The following is a 20148-nucleotide window of genomic DNA, read 5'->3' on the forward strand; positions in this document are numbered from 1 at the left end:
AGGTCTAAAGATCAGTCTCAAGCAGTTAACAGACTATTGAAAAAAGACTGTGGTTAGGGGGAAATTGGAATTGGAGCTACTATGTTAACTCTTGCAAAAACAGGTACTTATAAAATGTCACATTTACAATTGTTTGAAGATCTTTTACGAATTGTATTATACTGTAATTAGTTCCTTGTTTGAAGATCAGTGTTACTTGCAACTTAAGGGTACAGCCATGGGGTTCAATGTGGCCCCATCATTCCCCAACATATATATTAGTTGTTTTGAAGACAAATTTGTTTATGAAAATCATCCATTTTTGAAATATGGGGCTGCCTGGTGGCGATTCATCGATGATGTGTTTGGCGTGTGATGGGGCGACGTTGTTGCCTTCGTAAACCAGTTGAATGAGGCGGTACAGGGATTAAAATTTACTCTAAATTTCAGTGCGGAAAAAATAGCGTTTCTGGACAGAGGTGTACAGGGATAACATGACGGGCATGTTGCATGTTGATTTATACAGAAAGGTAACAGACAGGAATTCATTATTGAACTATGGAAGCTTCCATCATGATACACTCAAGAACTCTCTCCCTCGAAGCCAGATGATGAGGGTACAGAGAATAGTCAGTGAGAGTTATTTAGTGAATCAGAGATTGAATGAGATGGCCCATAGATTTAGACAGCGGGGGTACCCCAAAAGTCTTGTTGGTTCTTAGACAAAGAGGGTTAAAAATAAGGATAAAAATGACAGATGATTAGTATGTGTCACACAATATAACCCATATAGCCAAAAAATCAGTCACATTTTAAAAAGGTATTGGCACATACTAAAGAATTGTAACAAAGACAGAGAACACTTTCAACAATACCCACTTATGGCCTACAGACGTGTCCCCAATTTGAAAGATTTGTTAAAAATGATATAGGCACCAATAAAAAAAATCACCAAAGTTACATCACCTCTAAAAATAAGGGCACCTACCCATGCTTAGGATGTGTCAGCTGTAATTCAGTCATAAAGGGTACTGAATTTTTCCATCCCCATACAGGCAAAAAGTTTTTCATTAAATAATTTTACACATGTGAATCATCTTATGTTATATACCGTATTTAACAGAATGTCCATGCTCTAGGATTTATTTAGGTAAAACGACATGAAAAATCAAAGACAGACTTAGTTAACACAGATCTAACATCAGATGTGGTGACAGAAAGGCACCAGTAGCCTGTCACTTCCTAGAAGCAGGGCACAATATATCACAATTAAAGATGGCAGGTTTCAGACAGCGTGGGCCCTTTAAGAAGAGGTGGTAACAGGGAACTATTGCTTAAAAGAAAGGAATCATTTTGGATTGATAAGCTGGATACATTGTACCCTAAGGGACTCAATAGGGAAATAGATATGTCTGTTTCTTTAAACCAAATATTTTTTTGAACATTTTGTGAATTAAATTCTCTTATATTAGGCAAACATTTAGTTTAAAAAAAAAACTCTTAACATTGTTGTATGTAAAAATGGTTTTGTAACTTTGACCAGTAGGTGGCAGTATTACTTGTATATGACACGTGAAAGTAATTAAAGAGTTAATGTAGGATATATATAAGGAGCAACACACAAGTACTCTGTATTAGCATCATTAAGGGTGAATAACCCGAAACGTTGCTGGTTGCTGTTGTGTGCCATGATGCTTGAATAAAAGCCTATGATTTTTCCTAAGACTGGGTGCTGTGGACTTTGTTTTTTGTGATTTGAGGGGTGTTTGCAGTTGCCCCTATATCACTGGCACCAGGTACAGTGCTGCTTGTCATTTGGACTGTTTAAACATTTAAGATGGTTATTACTATATAAGAAACTTAATAAAATGCACATTTTCTGAAGGCAAACACTTTCATTATCATCTAAAACCCAAGAAAGCTTACTGTGGAGATTAAAAAGTCATTATTGATTTTAGGCTTTAAACAACATAAATCAATTGTACGTTTTATCTTTTCTGAGGAAAAAGCAACACCCAGGGATTCAAGACAACAGACTAGTATTTACATTTAAGGTGACATTGTCATATATGAAATATGTTGGATGCATATGAAACTTATATACTCAAACATCAAGAAAGGTAATTCTTTATCCTTCAAAGGAAACAAAGCTGTTAAATAATTCTCAATAGCATGCACAATACATCTGTAGGTCCTGTTGACACACATTTGTCTTTCCCATGAATGCTTGTCGGTATAAGAGTGTGTAAAAAAAGACCTATGTCTGTGTCTGCAAGGGGGTACCATGAACCATTTCATGGGGAAAAAAAACAAAACTATTTAAAAAAAAAAAAAAAAAAACATGCACTGCTATAAACACTTACGTTAGAGAAAAATCACAGCATTTATTCTGTGCTTTTGCAATCAAATCAATTAAAATAAGGTTTCATGTCTCTTTTCAAGTGCAAGACTTCATTATTGTATGTATATGGTGACGTTGCGAATAGTTCGCCGGCGAATAGTTCCCGGCGAACATAGCATGTTCGCGTTCGCCGCGGCGGGCGAACATATGCAATGTTCGATCCGCCCCCTATACCTCACAGTCAGAAGACACATTCCAGCCAATCAGCAGCAGACACTCCCTCCCAGACCCTCCTACCTCCTGGACAGCATCCATTTTAGATTCATTTGGAAGCTGCATTCTTAGTGAGAGGAGGGACAGTGTAGCTGCTGCTGATTTAATAGGGAAATTGATAGCTAGGCTAGTGCATTCAGTGGCCACTACAGTCCTGAAGGACTCATCTGATCTCTGCTGTAAGGACAGCACCCCAAAAAGCCCTTTTTAGGGCTAGAACATCAGTCTGCTTTTTTTTTTATTTTTTTCCTGTGTAATCTAATTGCAGTTGCCTGCCAGCGTGTGTGTCAGACTCACAGCGTATACTGTGCCCACTTGCCCAGTGCCACCACTCATATCTGGTGTAACAGTAGTGTAGATTTTAAAAAAAACCCACCTTTTTGACTGTGTTAAATAATAGCAGTCAGTTTCCTTCACACGTGTGCGTTTCAGAGCCTGCCTGCCAGGGCACAGTGTCACCCCAGTGCAACTCATATCTGGTGTAACAGTAGTGTAGATTTAAAAAAACAACACTTTTTTTGACTGTGTTAAATTAGCAGTCATTTTCCTTCACACGTGTGCGTTTTAGGGCCTGCCTGCCAGGGCACAGTGTCACCCCATTGACACTGGGGTGACACTACCTGATCGATACAACATCATACCTGATGTTTTAAAGCATGTTATTCCAAACAATTTAGGAATGTTAGGTGATTTATGCCCTTTATGGCTTAAAACCAGACTCTGCATCAACTACGTAATTTTCCATGGGAGTTTTGCCATGGATCCCCCTCCGGCATGCCACAGTCCAGGTGTTAGTCCCCTAGAAACAACTTTTCCATCACTATTGTGGCCAGAAAGAGTCCCTGTGGGTTTTAAAATTCGCCTGCCCATTGAAGTCAATGGCGGTTCGCCTGTTCGCAAACTTTTGGGGAAGTTTGCGTTCGCTGACCCAAATTTTTAGGTTCGCAACATCACTATATGTATAGTAGCAAGTTACATATACATCTTGATTTTATGTTAATATATATATTGGTTTGTTGACTATTTCCTAGACTTTTTTCCAAATATTAAATTAGTTTTTTTTTATTAGTTTAATGATCAAAATAATCCTAGAATGATTTTATAGTTTTACTTTGTTTTCCATGAATAAACTTCTATTATATTAGTGCTTTTAATAGTTTCCAAAAAATGTAAACAAAATTTTCATTAAACTGAACTATATATATTAAAAGTTACTAAAATAGCTGAAATATTTCAAGTTATGAAGCTATTAAAAAAAATATATATAAAATAAGTTGCCTATGACTACCTTAATCTTTCATGATTCAGAAAGAGCATGCCATTTTAAACAACTTTCCAATTTGCTTCCATTAACTTAATGTGCACAGTATTTTATATTTACACTTTTTGAGCCACCAACTCCTACTGAGCATGTTGGGGAATTAACTGAATATACGTATATATGCATTTGTGATTGGCTGATGGCTGTCACATGATACAGGGGGAGTGGAAAACAGAATTCATGCTTACCTGATAAATTTATTTCTTTTGCTATGTACCGAGTCCACGGATTCATCCTAACTTGTGGGATATTATCCTTCCTGACAGGAAGTAGCAAAGAGAGCACCACAGCAGAGCTGTCTATATAGCTCCCACCTTAACTCCACCACCCAGTCATTCGACCGAAGGCCAAGGAAGAAAAGGAGAAACTATAAGAGCAGAGGTGACTGAAGTTTACATAAAAAATACTGTCTTGAATAGACAGGGCGAGCCGTGGACTCGGTACATTGTAAAAGAAAGAAATTTATCATGTAAGCATAAATTCTGTTTTCTTTTGCAAGATGTACCGAGTCCACGGATTCATCCTAACTTGTGGGATACCAATACCAAAGCTTTAGGACACGGATGAAAGGAGGGACAAGACAGGAACCTAAACGGAAGGCACCACTGTTTGCAAAACCTTTCTCCCAAAAATAGCTTCCGAAGAAGCAAAAGTATCAAATTTGGAAAATTTGGAAAAGGTATGAAGCGAAGACCAAGTCGCTCCCCTTACAAATCTGTTCAACAGAAGCATAATTTTTAAAAGCCCATGTGGAAGCCACCGCTCTAGTGGAGTGAGCTGTAATTCTTTCAGGAGGCTGCTGTCCAGCAGTCTCATAAGCCAAACGGATGATGCTTTTCAGCCAAAAGGAAAGAGAGGTAGCCGTAGCCTTTTGACCTCTACGCTTTCCAGCATAGACAACAAACAAAGAAGATGATTGGCGAAAATCTTTGGTTGCCTGCAAATAAAACTTCAAGGCACGAACCACGTCCAAGTTGTGCAACAGACGGTCCTTCTTAGAAGAAGGATTAGGACACAGAGAAGGAACAACAATTTCCTGATTGATATTCCTGTTAGAAACAACCTTAGGGAGGAACCCAGGTTTGGTACGCAAAACCACCTTATCAGCATGGAAAACAAGATAAGGCGAGTCACATTGTAATTGATTGAAGATAAAATAAAACTAACAGTTTAACACCTCTTCTCTTTACCCTTCCTGCTTAGAGCCAGCAAAGAGAATGACTGGGTGGTGGAGTTAAGGGGGAGCTATATAGACAGCTCTGCTGTGGTGCTCTCTTTGCTACTTCCTGTCAGGAAGGACAATATCCCACAAGTTAGGATGAATCCGTGGACTCGGTACATCTTGCAAAAGAAATAGATATAACTGAAACTTGTCAGAAAAAAATCTACTTCTCATTTGAAGTTTAGACTAAGTGCTATTGCATTGTCTTTTTATCATGCATTTGTTGATTATGCAAATCTGCTGTATTTAGTGGTCCTTTAATAGAAACATCTTAAAAACTTTACTGTAAACTGTATAAATCTAAGAATCAAAGAAAAATGACACTAAAATAGTTAGGAAACCAACTGGGTGCACCCTAGGGAAACAAGAAGATAGAGTGGAAAAAGAAAACATAATGCGTGTCTGGTCGTCTTGTTTTGCCAGCCCCTTTCAGTGGGTGTCCCAGTCTAATCTCTTCAACTGCTAAACTGGGAGCTTCTAAGTAAGTTTTTAAAAGTTTTTATACTGGATTTTTAGATCAGTATCTGCACATATTCTTTTTTTATAGTAGTGTCTATTACATGCAGTTATAAGTAAATTGGTCTACATAAGGATTTTAGTCCCGCCAAAGGTGCGTTTTATTTTATTTTTATATAGTTGGGTATCAGAGGGTATAAATTGAAGTGTTCTAAACTGTAAAAAAAAACATGCACTCCATGTTGCAAAAATAGTACTTGACTTATGTTGAATACTTTTCTTGGTTCAACATAACTTGCAATGCACTACACAGCAAAGCATCAAAGCCAAAATGTGAAGCACTTTACATTATTATACGCTTTAATAAAAGGATTTTAAAGCTTGGAAAGATTCTTTACAAGAGATAATTAAGCCATACCGTACCCTGTTATTTGCAGCTGGTCTAGTGAAACTGATCTGGATATGACAGGCTGTCAGCCTATTACCACAGTTGTAAAATTCAGTCTTAACTAAAATGATGCAACAATTCTGTAACTAAGTACACACAAGGTCTGGAAAGCTAATTTCATTTAAAGTTAAGTTAAAGTGTCCAGCCAGGTACCCAAAAGACAAGACAGGAGAACAGTGAAAGGCAGAATCAAGGAGAAAGTAGTTATTCAGAGTCTAGGCAAGATCAAAAGGGTCATGTCAGATAGAGGGTTTAATACCATTTCTAGATCAAGGTCACAATATGTGAAACAAGAAAAAGATGAGGAACAAGGTGCATTAGCAGAGATAAACTCCTTGAACAGACACAGGGAATGATCAGCAAAAAGTGCAGCTCAGGATGAATTGTATCAGGCTTTGCAACCTTTCTCATCGTCCACCATCATTCCAAGGCATTCCTTGGGTCACATTTGTTTTTTTTTAAACTGTTTTTATTGAGATAAAGGGATATGAAAACGAAAAAAGTGTTATTACATTATTGATAAAAGTACAAGAAAAGAAATGATCAACTACCTTCTATTATCAGTTCGTTCTTTTGATTCATTTCAAATTTAAAAATCAAACCATTTCCAAACCCACCATGAAACTCATTATACAAATCCTATCACAAAAGGGCTACATAGGTAGGATAATAGAGATTGTGTGCCGACCTGCACATGCAAATTGAGGGTGTATGCGTATATCACCCTAATTGGAAAACAGCACCCACAGTGGAAAAGAAGTGCAAGAGCAGCCCTAGCAAGAACAAGTGACAGAGCTGCAGCATCCTTAGTAAGTATGTAACTGGCATCATATTCATCAACCCTAGAATTAACAGGCTTTAGTGGAACTTCATTATGTTGTATTATAATATCCACAATCCTCAGTCTAGGGCCTGTCACTTGGTGAGTGACCAGTAACAGATGGTATGATTCGGCTCAAAGAGGACAAAAACTTATAGTGGAAAAACATAATTTATCCTGAGTCCTTACTGTTGGAGTCCCTGAGTCCTTACTTTTGGAAATTCATCTCCTGGCTACCAGGAGGAGGCAAATACCCCCTACATCAGAGCTTTAAGAATCCCAGCTAATTCCTATACCCTCCCAGTATTACTTATAGCCAAGGATAGGAGGAAGAAGAAAGATAGTAGGGTAAATAAGTCGGTACAGCCCAAAATACCAACAATCATACTGTAAATTAGGAACAAGGCAACCCAGAGGATTATTTCAGCCTCCTATGGGCTTTATCAGTAAGGTGCAACCATATCCCTCTAGGCACATTGGGCAGACAGTCCACAACTGGTCTCCCCCATCAACCGTAAGGTGACATTTGCCAGGGTGATAACATAAATATTTACAGAAAGACAAGTGGTCATCACAGATATTTAAGCCTTTTTACAGCAAAAGTAAGATGGTTAGATGATCTTTAATTTACATCAATATCAAAAATAGAATATCTTATGACTTAGCTAATAATTTACCTTGGATATAGTTTTCAGGCTATTTTTGAACTTGTAGTACTACATTTTGACCAACTCAAATCTATAAGTCCAGTTCTAGGGCCTGTTTTGTTTAACATATTTATCTGTAATATCAGCAAAGGGCTACAGGGGAAAGTATGTCTGTTTGCAGATGATACAAAAATTTGTAACAGAGTGGATGTTCCAGGGGGGGGGTAGACAAAATGAAAAGTGATTTACAACAATTGGAGGATTGGACAAACGACTGGGATCTAAAGTTTAACACAGCAAAGTGTAAAATAATGTATCTAGGAAAGAAAAATCCAAATGTTAATTACAGACTCAATGACACTTTACTGACTGTTACAGATGAGGAACAGGACTTGGGAATTATTATTTCAAATGATTTAAAACTTAGTAAACAATGTAGTAATGCAGCGAGTAAGGCTAGCAGAATGCTTGGATGTATTGGTAGAGGTATTTGCAGCAGAAATAGTAAGGTTCTTATTCCACTTTATAGATCATTAGTTAGGCCTCATCTTGAGTATTGTGTGCAGTTCTGGAGGCCATATCTTCAGAAGGATATTAACAAACTTGAATCTGTGCAAAGGAGGGCTACAAAAATGGTAACATGGTCTAAAAAATAAAACTTACCAGGATAGGCTCAATTACCTAAATATGTATAGCTTAGAGGAGAGATGGGAAATGGGTGATATGATAGCAACTTTCAAGTATGTTAAAGGGCTTAGTAAAACTGAGGCTGTGGGTATTTTACATAAAATGGAAAATTCAAGAACAAGGGGTCATGAGCTCAAGCTAAAGGGTAGTAGATTCAGGAGTAATTTGAGGAAGCACTACTTTACAGAAAGAGTGATTGATTTATGGAATAAACTTCCTCAAGAGGTAGTAATGACAAACACTGTGGGGGACTTATAAAATAAATGGGACAAGCATAAGGCTATCCTACAAAGTAGATAAGTTTATACTGTTAGGTAATATCAAGCAGACTTGCTGGGTCTATGGTCCTTATCTGCGTCCAATATCTATGTTTCTATAAGCACTGTAAACATGTTAAAGGGCCAGTAAACCTAGGAAATAATGTTATATAATTCTGGTCTGTTTTTTTCTGCTAAGTGCATCACGGGCACGCTGTCTATTCACAGTGCGCCCTATCGCGCTATTAAAATCAATGTAGCTTGCTCCCGCTCTGGTAGCGGGCTACATTGATTTTAATAGCACGATCGGGCCGGATGTGATTAGAAAGCGTGCTCGTGATGCACTTAGCAGAAGAAAACAGACTCACTCAGTAGAGCCAAGAGCGGTGTCCTGTTTTCTTTGCATGATATCTATTTAACTATTCACTTTAGAAATCTGGAGCTAAGCTAATGTTATATAATTCTGCACTGTGCAGAATTATATAACATTATTTCCTAGGTTTACTGGCCCTTTAAGGTTATTAGATTATCTTTAAATTATCTTTGCTCAAGTTCAGACAGAATATTCAGGATCACCGACACATTACAATTGTAAATCTAAAAGAGAGGAGTTCATCATATTTTACAAATGTTATATTTTTACTGCAAAGAGTCTCTAGGGTTTTTGGAATAAATTAAATGAATAATTAATTACATAAACAATTTTCAACAAAAGGGAAATGTACTTTGGAAGTCTAAAAATAAGGAGCAAAAAACAGATAAATATATATACAAACACATAATAATATTAAGGAAATAAAAAACTAAGGATAAGAAAAAATCCCAGCAGCTCTAATTTCCAATTATTTTTATGCAAGTCATAATAATAAAAGCAACAATATTCAAAGACTTACAGTAGATCTTAGATTCATGGGTTTGTCTACTGCCTTCACTATATTTTGTTGATTATTTCCATCTTTGAGCTGTGGATTATTTGTATGTTCCTTTACATCAAGCTCCTAGAAGAGAGACAAAAATAAGGTCAAACGAGAATGGTAATCAAACTAAACTAAAGTTGTATGGTAAGATTCAATTCTGAATGTGTGTGTTTTTCAGCTATGAGCACATATTTAAACTGAATTAATTGTTGGATATTGTACTTTATATTAAAAACTGTATTCTTCCTTTTGTGATTTATACCTTTCATTCATAAAAAAAACGCCAAAAAAACAATATCGCTGATATCATGCTTAATTATGTAGTAAAACAAATATTTATTTCATGTAATTGGCAAGAGTCCATGAGTTAGTAACGTATGGGTTATACAATCCTACCAGGAGGGGCAAAATTTCCCAAACCTCAAAATGTCTATAAATATACCCCTCACCACGTACACAATTCAGTTTTTACAAACTCTGCCTCTTATGGAAGTGGTAAAGTAAGTTTGTGCTTAGATTCTACGTTGAAATGCGCTTCTCAGCATTTTGAAGCCCGATTCCTCTCAGAGTACAGTGAATGTCAGAGGGATGTGAAGGGAGTATCACCTATTGAATGCAATGGTTTTCCTAACAGGAGATCTATTTCATAGGTTCTCTGTTATCGGTCGTAGAGATTCATCTTTATTCACATTTTTTCTTACCTGGGGTATAGTCTTTTTTCAAATTGACTGTTTTTCAGTAAATTTCGCGGGCAAAATTAGGTTTGCGAGGGCGCAAAATGCCAAAGTATATTGCATCATTCTTGGAGCGAGATTTTTTGGCTCAAAGTTACGTTCGATGACGCAAAATTCGTAATTTCCGGCATGTTAGTTGACGCAGAGTTCCTTTCACAAGGTTGCGTCTTCAATGACGCGAGTGTGTCATTTCCGGATGTTGTTAGCGCCAAAACATTTTCTGTTTGCGTTGTTCGTCATACTTGGCGCCAAATATTTTCATTATTTAAAACCCCATTCCTATATGCCTCTTGCCTTTTTCTCTATCAGAGGGCTATGTTGTTTGTATTTTTTTCCCATTCCTGAAACTGCCATATAAGGAAATTGATAATTTTGCTTTATATGTTGTTTTTTCTCTTACATATGCAAGATGTCTCAATCTGATCCTGTCTCAGAAACCACTGTTGGAACCCTACTGCCTGATAACAGTTCTACCAAAGCTAAGTGCATTTGTTGTAATGTGTCCATCAGTAATAGTACATTGCCTGTTGTTCCTTCAACATCTAATGTACAAGTTATACCTGTGAATTTAAAAGATTTTATTACTGATGCAATTCAGAAGGCTTTGCCTGCCATCCTGCCTTCTAATAAACGTAAAAGGTCTTTTAAAACCTCTCATAAAGTTGATGAAATTTCAAATGACCGACAACATACTGAATTATCCTCCTCTGACAAGGATCTATCTGATTCAGAAGATCCTTCCTCAGATATTGACACTGACAAATCTACTTATTTATTTAAAATGGAGTATATTCGTTCTTTATGAAAAGAAGTGTTGATTATATTGGATATTAAGGAAACTAGTCCTCTTGATGTTAAAGCTAGTAGACATTTAAATTCTGTTTATAAACCTCCTGTTGTTACTCCTAAGGTTTTTCCAGTTTCTGATGCTATTTCTGATATGATTTCTAAGGAATGGAATAGGCCTGGTACTTCTTATATTCCTTCTTCAAGGTTTAAAAAATCATATCCTTTGCCAGGAGTTAGATTGGAGTTTTGGGAAAAGATGCCCAAAGTAGATGGGGCTATTTCTACTCTTGTTAAATGTACTACTATTCCTATGGAAGATAGTATTTCCTTTAAAGATCCTTTATATAGGAAACTTGAATCCTATCTAAGGAAAGCCTATTAATATTCTGGTCATCTGCTCAGGCCTGCAATTTCTTTGGCTGATGTTGCAGCTGCTTTTTTGCCTCAGGATAAAAGACCTAAGGGTAAATCTAAAGCTTCTAACCGTTTTCGTTCCTTTCGACAAAATGAGGAACAGAAACCTAATCCTTCCCCCAAAGAATCTGGTTCCAATTGGAAACCTTCTTCAAGTTGGAGTAAATCCAAACCATTTAAGAAATCAAAGCCAGCCCTCAATTCTGCATGAAGGTGCGACCCTCATTCCAGCTCAGCTGGTAGGGGGCAGATTAAGATTCTTCCAAAAAATTTGGGCATACTCTGTCCAAAATCAATGGATTCATTGTATTGTCTCTCAAGGGTACTGAATAGGATTCAGAGTAAGACCTCCTGTGAGAAGATGTTTTCTCTCATGCATCCCAGCAAATCCAGTAAAGGCTAAGGCTTTCCTGAAGTGTGTTTCAGACCTGGAGCTTTCAGGGGTAATCATACCAGTTCCGTTTCAGGAACAGGGTCTGGGGTTTTATTCAAATCTATTCATTGTCCCAAAGAAAGAAAATTAATTCAGGTCAGTTCTGGATCTGAAAATTTTGAATCGTTATGTAAGAGTGCCAACTTTCAAAGTGGTGACTATAAGGACTATTCAGCCTTTTATTCAGCAAGGGCATTATATGTCCACAATAGACTTACAAGATGCATATCTTCATATTCCGATTCATCCAGATCATTATCAGTTTCTGAGATTCTCTTTTCTAGACAAGCATTACCAATTTGTCGCTCTTCCATTTGGCATAGCGACAGCTCCAAGAATCTTTTCAAAAGTTCTTGGTGCCCTACTCTCTGTAATCAGAGAACGGGGTATTGTGGCGTTTTTCTTATTTGGACGATATCTTGGTACTAGCTCAGTCTTTACATTCTGCAGAATCTCACACGAATCAATTAGTGTTGTTTCTTCAAAGACATGATTGGAGGATCAATTTACCAAAAAGTTCATTGATTCCTCAGACAAGGGTCACCTTTTTAGGTTTCCAGAGAGTTTTAGGTCTCATGACAACAGCATCGGACACGATCCCCTTTGCTCGTTTTCACATGAGACCTCTCCAGCTTAGTATGCTGAACCAGTGGTGCAGGGATTATACAAATATGTCACAATTAATATCCTTAAATCCCAATGGTCGACTATCTCTGACTTGGTGGTTAGATCACAATTGTATAGTTCTAGGGGCCTCTTTTGTTCGTCCAACCTGGACTGTAATCACAACAGATGCAAGTCTTTCAGGTTGGGGAGCTGTCTGGGGATCTCTGATAGCACAAGGGGTTTGGAAATCTCAAGAGGCGAGATTACCAATCAATATTTTGGAACTACGTGCGATTTTCAGGGCTCTTCAGGTTTGGCCTCTGTTGAAGAGAGAACTGTTCCTTTGTTTTCAGACAGACAATATAACAACTGTGGCATATGTCAATCATCAGGGTGGGACTCACAGTCCCCAAGTTATGAAAGAAGTATCTCAGATACTTGATTGGGCCGAATCCAGCTCCTGTCTAATATCTGCGGTTCATATCCCAGGTATAGACAATTAGGAAGTGGATTATCTCAGCCGTCAGACTTTACATCCGGGGGAGTGGTCCCTCCATCCAGATGTGTTCTCTCAGATTGTTCAGATGTGGGGTCTTCCAGAAATAGATCCGATGGCTTCTCATCTAAACAAGAAACTTCCCAGGTACCTGTCCAGGGATCCTCAGGCAGAAGCAGTGGATGCGTTGACAGTTCCTTGGTGTTACCAACCTGCTTATATTTTCCTGCCTCTAGTTCTTCTTCCAAGAGTGATTTCCAAGATCATCATGGAACAATTGTTTGTGTTGCTGGTAGCTCCAGCATGGCTTCACAGGTTTTGGTATGCGGATCTTGTTCGAATGTCCAGTTGCCAACCTTGAACACTTCCATTAAGGCTAGACCTTCTGTCTCAAGGTCCGTTTTTCCATCAGGATCTCAAATCATTAAATTTGAAGGTATGGAAATTGAATGCCTAGTGCTTAGTCATAGAGGTTTCTCTGACCCAGTGATTAATACTATGTTACAGGCTTGTAAACCTGTTTTTAGGAAAATGTATTATCGAGTTTAGAAGACTTATATTTCATGGTGTTCTTCTCATAAATTCTCTTGGCATTCTTTTAGAATTCCTAGAATTTTACAGTTTCTTCAGGATGGTCTGGATAAGGGTTTGTCTGCAAGTTCCTCGAAGGGACAAATCTCTGCTCTTTCCGTTTTATTTCAGATAAAGATTGCTAAGCTTCCTGATATTCACTGTTTTGTACAGGCTTTGGTCCGTATCAAGCCTGTTATTAAATCAATTTCTCCTCCTTGGAGTCTTAATTTGGTTTTGAAGGCTTTACAGGCTCCTCCGTTTGAGCCTATGCATTCTTTGGACATTAAACTAATTTCTTGAAAGTGTTGTTCCATTTGGCCATCTCTTCTGCTAGAAGAGTTTCTGAATTATCTGCTCTTTCTTGTGAATCTCCTTTTCTGATTTTTAAATCAGGATTAGGCGGTTTTGAAGACTTCTTTTAAATTCTTACCTAAGGTTGTGAATTCTAACACCATTAATAGAGAAATTGTTGTCCCTTATTTGTGTCCTAATCCTAAGAATTCTTTGGAGAGATCCTTATATTCTTTGGATGTGGTAAGAATGCTTCTGCCGTTTCCTTAGCATATTGGTTAAAGCTTTTGATTCATCAGGCTTACTTGGTGTCGGGTCAAGCCCCGCCTCAGAGAGTTACAGCTCATTCAGATCAGTCTCTACTTTGTGGGCTTTTAAGAATTAAGCTTCAGTTGATCAGATTTGCAAAGCAGCAACTTGGTCTTCTTTGCATACATTTACTATACTCTACCCTTTTGATGTATTTGCTTTTTCGGAAGCAGTTTTTGGTAGAAAAGTTCTTCAGGCAGCTGTTTCAGTTTGATTCTTCCGCTTATGTTTTAAGTTTTTTTCTTTCTTTTATGAGAAAAAAAACTTATTTTTTTGGTTGTGGATTTAATTTTTTCAGTGGAAAATGGCTGTTTTCATTTTATCCCTCCCTCTCTAGTGACTCGTGTGGAGTTCCACATCTTGGGTATTGCTATCCCATACGGCACTAGCTCATGGACTCTTGCCAATTACATGAAAGAAAACATAATTTATGTAAGAACTTACCTGATAAATTAATTTCTTTCATATTGGCAAGAGTCCATGAGGCCCACCGTTTTTATGTTGGTTATGATTTTTTGTATAAAGAACAATTCCTTCTAAATTCCTTTGTTGATGCTTTTTACTCCTTTCTTTATCACCCCACTATTTGGCTATTCGGTAAACTAAATTGTGGGTGTGGTGAGGGGCGTATTTATAGGCATTTTGAGGTTTGGGAAACTTTGCCCCTCCTGGTAGGATTGTATATCCCATACGTCACTAGCTCATGGACTCTTGCCAATTACATGAAAGAAATGAATTTATCAGGTAAGTACTTACATAAATTATGTTATTGCAATATACTTGAATTTTTGAATTGACCTCATTGTCTTTGACAGTTTCTGCACTGCCCCAGAGACTGGAGGTTATCCTGCAGGATCCAGAACCCTGATCCTGGAACATTCTACACAGTGATTACCTGATCAGTGTAGTAGCAGTTGGAGAAACACTCATTTGTTTTTTCAAGCATTGGATCATAAGACTACAAAACAAGGGCAGTTTAAAATGCTTCCAAAGCTTTTAGTATGCAGCTTTTCTGAAAGCAGTGCTTAATTAGTAATGTATTATCCATGAATAAATACATTGTCTTCATTGTCTCTTTTAATAGTAAGGTTTTAATATTTTTTTGTTAATTTTCATTAACATCCCCCCATTTCCACTTTTTTAAAGCAAACTCTAAAAGGCACAAAAAAGTTTAATAACTAGAAGCAGTATTTAGGTCAACAAAAGGTGGAATAAGCAGCTCATCCAGATTGACAAACCAACACAATCAATGCCAACTTTTCAAAATTGTTAAAGGGACATTAAACTGCTCGGTAGAGCTACAGCCGCAGGGTTAATACTCACTATGCTATTGTTCTTCCTCATGTTCCTACAGCTCTCTTTAAACCTATTCTCTTATTTTAACCCTTCAAAAGTGCTGGTTAGTGACAATTCCTAAGGCCATTTTTATATTTGTTACGTAACTTTTAAACTGTGTAAAAATCTGCAAAGATGTAACTCTTCTGCTTCCTACTGTGCTAGTTAAAGGGATATGAAACCCAAAATTTGTTTGCGATTCAGACAGAACATACAATTTTAAAAAGTTTCCAGTTTACTTCTATTATGAAATTTGCTTCATTCCCATGGTATTCTGTGTTGAAGAGATACCTAAAAGTTATTTAAAATTGTATGCTCTATCATGAAATACAATTTTTTTTGTTTCATGTTCCTTTAAACCAACTGTGCAAAGTACAGCAGTCAAAAAGCCAGTAACATTACTGAATATAAAAGTGCACTGCTTCTGTCAATATGTGCATACCAAGCTAGTGGCTTCGTCCATTTGCAGGCGCGCGATAAATAACCGTCACAAGTGGCTGGTTATTTCTACTGAGAGCTCGCGGTAGCAATTAGCGCTTATAAAATTAACCAGAGATCAGATCCCTGGTTAATTTTATAAATGTGCACAAAATACAGTGGTGTGTATTTTATAAAATAACTGCACTTAAAGGGACAGTCAAGTCCAAAAAAACATAATTTATGTAAGAACTTACCTGATAAATTCATTTCTTTCATATTAGCAAGAGTCCATGAGCTAGTGACGTATGGGATATACATTCCTACCAGGAGGGGCAAAGTTTCCCAAACCTTAAAATGCCTATAAATACACCCCTCACCACACCCACAATTCAGTTTAACGAATAGCCAAGAAGTGGGGTGATAAGGAAAAAAGTGCGAAAGCATATAAAATAAGGAATTGGAATAATTGTGCTTTATATAAAAAAATCAAAACCACCACAAAAAAGGGCGGGCCTCATGGACTCTTGCTAATATGAAAGAAATGAATTTATCAGGTAAGTTCTTACATAAATTATGTTTTCTTTCATGTAATTAGCAAGAGTCCATGAGCTAGTGACGTATGGGATAATGATTACCCAAGATGTGGATCTTTCCACACAAGAGTCACTAGAGAGGGAGGGATAAAATAAAGACAGCCAATTCCTGCTGAAAATAATCCACACCCAGAATAAAATTTAATGAAAAAACATAAGCAGAAGATTCAAACTGAAACCACTGCCTGAAGTACGTTTCTACCAAAAACTGCTTCAGAAGAAGAAAACACATCAAATGGTAGAATTTAGTAAAAGTATGCAAAGAGGACCAAGTTGCTGTTTTGCAAATCTGATCAACCGAAGCTTCATTCTTAAACGCCCAGGAAGTAGAAACTGACCTAGTAGAATGAGCTGTAATCCTTTGAGGCGAAGTGTTACCCGACTCAACATAGGCATGATGAAATAAAGATTTCAACCAAGATGCCAAAGAAATGGCAGAAGCTTTCTGGTCTTTTCTAGAACCGGAAAAGATGACAAATAGACTAGAAGTCTTTCGGAAAGACTTAGTAGCTTCAACATAATATTACAAAGCTCTAACAGCATCCAAAGAATGCAATGATTTCTCCTTAGAATTCATAGGATTAGGACATAATGAAGGAACCACAATTTCTCTACTAATGTTGTTAGAATTCACAACCTTAGGTAAAAAATTCAAAAGAAGTACGCAGCACCGCCTTATCCTGATGCAAAATCAGAAAAGGAGACTCACAAAAAAGAGTAGATAATTCAGAGACTCTTCTGGCAGAAGAGATGGCCAAAAGAAACAAAACTTTCCAAGAAAGTAATATAACGACCAAAGAATGCATGGGTTCAAAAGGAGGAGCTTGAAGAGCCCCCAGAACCAAATTCAAACTCCAAGGAGGAGAAATTGACTTAATGACAAGTTTTATACGAACCAAAGGTTGTACAAAACAATGAATATCAGGAAGATTAGCAATCCTTCTGTGAAAAAGAACAGAAAGAGCAGAGATTTGTCTTTCAAGAAACTTGCGGACAAACCTTTATCTAAACCATCCTGAAGAAATATAAATCTTCCAGACTCTATAATATATCTCTCTAGATACAGAGTTACGAGCCTGTCACATAGTATCAATCACAGAGTCAGAGAAACCTCTTTGACCAAGAATCAAGCGTTCAAACTCCACACCTTAAAATTAAGGTTTTGAGATCCTGATGGAAAAAAGAACCTTGAGACAGAAAGACTGGTCTTAACGGAAGAGTCCACAGCTGGCAAGAGGCCATCCGGACAAGATCCGCATACCAAAACCTGTGAGACCATGCTGGAGCTACCAGCAGGACAAACGAGCATTCCTTTAGAATATTGGAGAATACCCTTGGAAGAAGAACTAGAGGCGGAAAGATATAGGCAGGATGACACTTGTAAGGAAGAGATAATGCATCCACTGCCTCCGCCCGAGGATCCCGGGATCCGGACAGATACCAGGGAAGTTTCTCGTTTAGATGAGAAGCCATCAGATCTATTTCTGGGAGTTCCCACATTTGAACAATCTGAGGAAATACCTCTGGGTGAAGACCATTCGCCCAGGTGCAACATTTGGCGACTGAGATAATCCGCTTTCCAATTGTCCATACCTGGGATATGAACCGCAGAGATTAGACAGGAGCTGGATTCCGCCCAAACCAAAATTCGAGATACTTCTGTCATAGCCAGAGGACTGTGAGTCCCTCCTTGATGATTGATGTATGCCACAGTTGTGACATTGTCTATCTGAAAACAAATGAACAACTCTCTCTTCAGAAGAGGCCAAGACTGAAGAGCTCTGAAAATTGCACGGAGTTCCAAAATATTGATCGGAAATCTCACCTCCTGAGATTCCCAAACCCCTTGTGCCGTCAGATACCCCCACACAGCTCCCCAACCTGTAAGACTTGCATCTGTTGAGATTATAGTCCAGGTCGGAAGAACAAAGAAGCCCCCTGAACTAAACGATGGTGATCTGTCCACCATGTCAGAGAGTGTCGTATAATCGGTTTAAAGATATTAATTGAGATATCTTTGAATAATCCCTGCACCATTGGTTCAGCATACAGAGCTGAAGAGGTCGCATGTGAAAACGAGCAAAGGAGATCGCATCTGATGCGGCAGTCCTAAGACCTAAAATTTCCATGCATAAGGCTACCAAAGGGAATGATTGTGACTGAAGGTTTTGACAAGCTGATATCAATGTTAAACTTCTCTTGTCTGACAAGGACAGAGTCATAGACACTGAATCTATCTAGAAACCTAAAAAGGTTACCCTTGTCTGAGGAATCAATGAACTGATTGGTAAATTGATCCTCCAACCATGAACTTGAAGAAACAACACAAGTCGATTCGTATGAGATTCTTCGAAAATGAGAAGACTGAGCAAGTACCCAGATATCGTCCAATAAGGAAATACCAAAACCCTGTTCTCTGATTACAGAAAGAAGGGCACCGAGAACCTTTGAAAAAAATTCTTGGAACTGAGGCTAGGCCAAACGGTAGAGCCACAAAACTGGTAATGCTTGTCTAAAAAGAGAATCTCAGACACAAAAAGTGATCTGGATGAATCGGAATATGCAGATACACATCCTGTAAATCTATTGTAGACATATAATGCCCTTGCTAAACAAAAGGCAGGATAGACCTACAGTAACCATCTTGAATGTTGGTATCCTTACATAACGATTCAATATTGATAGATCCAGAACTGGTCTGAAGGAATTGACCTTCTTTGGTACAATGAAGAGATAAAATAAAACCCCAGCCCCTGTTCCAGAACTGGAACTGGCATAATTACTCCAGCCAACTCTAGATCTGAAAACACATTTCAGAAATGCTGAGCCTTTGCTGTGTTAACTGGGACACGGGAAAGAAAAAAAAAAAAAAATCTCTTAGCAGGAGGCCTTAACTGAAGCCAATTCTGTACCTTTCTGAAACAATGTTCTGAAACCAGAAATTGAGAACGGAATTGATCAAAATTTCTTTGAAGAAAACGTAATCTGCCCCATACCAGCTGAGCTGGAATAAGGTCCGCACCTTCATGGGTACTTAGGAGCTGGCTATAGGTTTTCTATAAGGCTTGGATATATTCCAAACTGGAAATAGTTTCCAAACTGATACCGCTCCTGAGGATGAAGGATCAGGCTTTTGTTCCTTATTGTGAGGAAAGGAACGAAAATGATTATTAGACCTAAATTTACCTTAAATTTTTTATCCTTTGGTAAAAAAGTTCCCTTCCTTCCAGAAACAGTTGAGATAATAATTTATTACCCTGGAAAGAAAGGGAAAGCAAAGTTGACTTAGAAGACATATCAGCATTCCAAGTTTAATCCATAAAGCTTTTCTAGCTAAAATAGCTAGAGACATATACCTGACATCAACTCTAATGATATCAAAAGATGGTATCACCAATAAAATTATTAGCATGTTATAGAATAATAATAATGCTATAAAATTATGATCTGTTACTTGTTGCGCTAAAGCTTCTAACCAAAAAGTTGAAGCTGCAGCAACATCTGCTAAAAATATAGCAGGTCTAAGAAGATTACCTGAACATAAGTAAGCTTTTCTTAGAAAGGATTCAATTTTCCTATCTAAAGGATCCTTAAATGAATTACTATCTGCCGTAGGAATAGTATCTGTCAGATGGCACAGGATATAATTGCTTAAACGTTTAGAAGGAGTAAAAGAATTACCCAAATTATTCCATTCCCTGGAAATTACTTCAGAAATAGCATCAGGGAGATTAAACACTTCTGGAATAACTACAGGAGATTTAAAAACCTTATTTAAACGTTTAGA

At 37.6% G+C, this 20148-nt stretch overlaps 1 protein-coding gene across 1 annotated transcript in view; it reads right to left on the minus strand.

Annotated features, from left to right (window-relative positions):
- RPAP3 (RNA polymerase II associated protein 3) overlaps nt 1-20148 on the minus strand; it is a 214134-nt gene that overhangs the window by 96812 nt on the left and 97174 nt on the right. Inside the window, exon 12 of the mRNA XM_053716744.1 lies at nt 9345-9449. Coding sequence (XP_053572719.1) covers nt 9345-9449 — 105 coding nt within the window. The remainder of the gene's footprint in view (nt 1-9344; nt 9450-20148) is intronic.

Source organism: Bombina bombina, chromosome 6 (assembly GCF_027579735.1).
Source record: "Bombina bombina isolate aBomBom1 chromosome 6, aBomBom1.pri, whole genome shotgun sequence".
NCBI lineage: Eukaryota > Metazoa > Chordata > Amphibia > Anura > Bombinatoridae > Bombina > Bombina bombina.